At 59.4% G+C, this 4,306-nt stretch overlaps 1 protein-coding gene and 1 long non-coding RNA gene across 2 annotated transcripts in view; one reads left to right on the forward strand and one right to left on the reverse strand.

Moving 5' to 3' along the window:
• Positions 1 to 6: 6 nt before the first annotated feature.
• LOC106149660 lies at positions 7 to 1,859 on the forward strand. Its single transcript, XR_001235974.1, has 2 exons — positions 7 to 446; positions 1,635 to 1,859. It is a non-coding gene; the product is annotated as an uncharacterized LOC106149660 (long non-coding RNA).
• The window catches only part of LOC102003196 (alanyl-tRNA editing protein Aarsd1-like), a 6,742-nt gene continuing 3,968 nt past the window's right edge, over positions 1,533 to 4,306 (reverse strand). The window contains exons 5-8 of the mRNA XM_013519243.1: positions 4,062 to 4,206; positions 3,725 to 3,779; positions 3,369 to 3,463; positions 1,533 to 2,444 (exon numbers count right to left, since the gene is read on the reverse strand). Of these exons, the coding sequence (XP_013374697.1) occupies positions 2,309 to 2,444; positions 3,369 to 3,463; positions 3,725 to 3,779; positions 4,062 to 4,206 (431 nt within the window). The 3' untranslated portion in view covers positions 1,533 to 2,308. The remainder of the gene's footprint in view (positions 2,445 to 3,368; positions 3,464 to 3,724; positions 3,780 to 4,061; positions 4,207 to 4,306) is intronic.

Consider the following 4,306-nt stretch of genomic DNA (forward strand, 5'->3'; position numbering starts at 1 on the left):
CCGCCGCCCCCGTGTCCCGGCCGCTTGGCCTTGGCCGAGACCCTGAGCCCGCGTGGCTGCCGGGGAGAGCGAAGGACCCAGCCCAGCAGCCGGAGCGCAGGGAAGCAGGGCACCCTGAATAGTTCACGTTCATGGTGTTTGACTAACATTCTTACTATCATTAGCCTTTCCCTTCAGTACAGGCTGGGCCTGGGTTTCTCTGTTCTCAGAGAAGACCCGAATCTTGGTGATCCAGTTGCTCTGTCCATGTCTGTCTCCAGGGTGAGGAAGGGCTCCAGGACGCTTTGGCACAAGGCTCTGGAACACACCTTTTTTTTTTTTTTATTTGAGGCAAGGACTCACTAATTTGCCACGTTGTCCAGGCTGGTCTCAAACTTGAGGTCCTCCTGCCTCAGCCTCCCCAGCCCCCGAGATCACAATGGGCATCTGTTACAGCAGTGCTGCAGGTAACTGCGCAGACTTACTCCACGGAACAGCTGGCTCATTCTGCTTTATTTTCCGGCAAACCTCACAAGAGACAAGTGACCCCTTCCCCAGACCGTTAGGTCCGTCTTCCCAGGGCACTGGATGAGGGGCCCGGTGACAGGCAGAAAAGTTACCACCAGCTCAGAAGTTCCATCCTCAGGAGGGCACTGGAGTCTGTGTGACTTTTCCTAACTGCCCTTCCCCTTCAGTGCCAGCATCACCTCCCGCCTTGCAGCCAGCCTTCTCGTGCGCAGCTGTGTGCAGGAGGCGGTGGCCCCAGGTGGAAGGGCCCCAACTCTTGGGTGGTGGTGAGTGACAAGGGCCCCGCCCACCCCCAAGTTGCGGCACCTGCAGGGGTCCTGGATTTTCGTCCCCAGGGAGTCCCGTGCTGAAATCCCAACCCCAAGCTGTAGAGGGCCATTCTGTGTAATCTGGGGGGAAAAATCATTTCATAATTACGATTAGGGCTTGTCCGAGACCCCATATTTGCCAAGTGAGCCAGCTGTGGTCTGCGGACACTCCCCGCGCCCCCGCAGTTGAGGCCTCGAGGTCCCCTAAGGCTGCGACGGCCCCAGAGCAAGATTACATCAGCTGCAGATGTCCCGGTTCCTCGAGAACCGGGTAGTAATACAAAAAGGGTTCACCTTGGGGAAAGGACAAACTTCTTACTAACCTGCCATCTGTCGACGCGTCCTCTTCAGGGTAAAGGTCCTCATTAGCACAAGAGCACCACCCCCTCTGCGTCACCGATTTTCCTCAGTGTGACCGTGGTCAGTAAACACCGAGGAGGGGCTGGGGATACAGCTCAGTGGTACAGCGCTTGCCTTGCAAGCATAAGGTCATGAGTTAGACTCCCGGTATCACCAAAACATACATACACACACACACACACATACCGCGGTTCTGGCTGCCTCCTGGCCGTTTTTCTCCATGACCAGCTGCCCAGCCCAGATCTCCGTGGCATCGCTCTTTCATCTCTTGCACTCTCCTTTCTCCATATACTGTAACACCCCGCAGGAGACTGCGGCCCACTGCCGGGGTCCCCAGTGCCAAGCGGTGACTCATTGTGTGATCCACAAGTACCGTGAAAAAATTTTACTGAGACAGTACCATGAATGCCCTCAAAATCCTCCTCCCGCGTCAACACTCATGCTCTGCACTTTCTGCAGCAGGTCTAGAGTCCTCTTTCCCGCGTGTCCTGCTGCCTCGATGTCCTGAGTGGATTCCAGACGGCTCCCTTCCATGAACGTGCTGGAGCTGGGAAGAGCCAGCAGGGGAAGTGCACCTCCGTAGGGTGGAGGGGGACACTGATGTCTTCATGAGCACGCAACAGCAGCAGCAGCATTCCCCACATTTTGATCATGTCTGGTGAACTCTCTGTCAGGTGGGGCTTCTAACAGGTGATTATGGCACAAGGCCAGTCCTCATGAATGTGATTAGTGCCATCATCAGAGAGGCCTGAAGCCTGGCATGGTGGCACACACCTGTGACTCCATCATTACAGGAGGCTGAGGCAGGAGTATCACAAATTTAAGACTAGGCTGGGCAGCTAAGTGATCTGCAATACTGTCTCAAACAAAAAAATAAATAAGCTGAACACATAGCTCAGTACAAAGGCCCTGGGTTCAGTCCCAGTCCTGAAAAACAAGAGAGACGGACGCAGCAGGTAGAGCTCATTGGTCGAGCACTGGCCCGGTATACTCGAGGCCCTGAGTTCAGTCCCCAGGAGCAGAGAAAGGAGGAGGACTGTGGACGCACAGGAGCCTGCGGGAGGAGCCAGCGCTGACTCAGGCAGCACAGCCTGTGGCGCCAGCTGCACTGCCAGGTGGGGCCGGCACCCCACTCAGGCCTCCGAGCCCCGAGAGCCCACGCAGTCCTGCAGCAGCGCCAGCACCTCTGCACGCCGGCTCATCTTGGTGGCCTTGCCCTGGAAGCGGCCTTTCTTTCCCGCTCCTTTGCCTTCCAAGACCTCGGCTACCCTGCGGAGCAGAGAGGGCTTTGGCGCAGCATCCTAGGGCAGCCCGAGGTTGGGGCTCCTGGAGATCCTGCTTCAAAACACTGTGCACCTGGGAGGAAGGGCGGAGGTCCCCAGCGCACGGAGGTGACGGCATCGGGGAGGGAAGTGCTCCCGGCCCGGCTTGCTCAGCCCACACTGTACACACGGATGAGCGTTACCACACAGTGACCCACACAGGTGGACAAATGTGTGCACATGAAAAGGCTTTACGCCACACGTTGTGGACCACATCTATAAATCCAGCACTCAGGAGGCTGATGCAAGAGGATTGCAAGTTCACGACCAGCCTGGGCAGCTTAGCAAGACCCTGTCCCAAAATAATAAAGGGGCTGGAAGTTGGACATGGTGGCACATACCTGTAATCCCAGCACTCAGGAGGCTGAGGCGGGAGGATTGCCACAAGTTCAAGGGCAGTGAACTACATAGCTAGATTCTGTCTCAACCAAAAATAAGCGGGTTTGGGCTAGGGCTAGAGCTCAGTGCAAGGGCCCTGACTCAATCCCCAGTACCAGAAAACAAAAAATCTTGCTTTACAGCCTACTGATAATGTGGCCCCTGTATTCAGGTATCACCCATGATTCCAAACTTCTAAAAAAAACCATGAGGGGCTGGGGATTTAGCTCGGCGCCACAGCGCCTGCCTGGCAAGCGCAAGGTTGTGAGTTTGATTCCCAGTACCGGAAAAAAAACAAAAAAATAAAAAAATTTTAAAAAAACATGAGCACGGGAGACCTGAGCCATAGGACCTGGGTCTGGTCTCAGTTCTGCACTTCAGCTGTGAGCGCTCAGGCAAGGCCACGAGGCCCCTCCTCTGCCGGAGCCTCCTGCGCACACTGGCCTGGGTGGCAGCTGTGGGCCACCACTGCCCGCAAGGCCCCGAGCTTCACCTGGGTCCCACGGTCTCCACGGCTTCGGGGGGCCCGGCCAGTAAGAAGAGCCCGGCCCCCTTCTCGTCGCCCACAGTCAGGAACAGGAGGGTGTCCTGGGGGGAGACAGGGGCGTTCCTTAGACGGAGCCACACGAAGCTCTCCAGCTGCCCCCAGAGCCGCATTAGACGGGAGCAGGAGGCAGGGCGCTGACCGCCTCAGCCTCCCGGCCACACCGTGGGCCCCTGCCCGGCCCGGCTCCCGTGAGCGGCTCCGTGGGGCCCACCTGAGCCTGGGCACTTCCGGGCCACCTGCCCCGCCGCAGGGAACCACAAAGGCGCAGAGCTCCCCCGGCCCGCGCCCCAGGCAGCTCTTACCTCGGCCCCAACCTCATTGGCGATGATGTTCATAAACTCAGAATCGCCGTCCTTCCTGTGACAGGACATGGGCCTGAGACCCAGCACGAAGTCTCGCCTCGGAGACGGGGCGGTACTGCACGGCGCCCCGCCCTCACCCCATTCCCACCCCAGCCACGTGCGCAAGCGGGCCTGCCGAGCCCGAAACAGGACTCCGGGGGCAGCAGCCCTCAGGGCCAGCCGGGCACAGCGGCGGGGCTCGGGGAGGAGGGGACGACCCAGCCCGGGGCGGCTGGCTCCCTTGGGTCTCAGGGTCCCCCGCGGCACCCAAGACATGCCAAACGTCCGCCCTCCTCACCTGTGCAGTGCCACCACCCCGCCCCAGTCGGGGCTGGCCCTGAGGCTGCGAGCCACGTGCACAGCCAGGTCTCTGAGCAGGTTCAGGTTGTTCTGGAATGGAGGGGACAGCACGGTCACCGGCAGGAGGCATGACAGGGCGCCCTCTCCTGCCCTCACTGTCCCCTCCCGACCCCCGGCAAACTGAACATCTGCTTGGGCAGAGGCCGAGGCGGGAGGCTCTGCTCCGGGCCCGGGCCAGCCCTC

Source organism: Chinchilla lanigera, unplaced genomic scaffold (genome assembly GCF_000276665.1).
Source record: "Chinchilla lanigera isolate Chin_1 unplaced genomic scaffold, ChiLan1.0 scaffold00050, whole genome shotgun sequence".
NCBI lineage: Eukaryota > Metazoa > Chordata > Mammalia > Rodentia > Chinchillidae > Chinchilla > Chinchilla lanigera.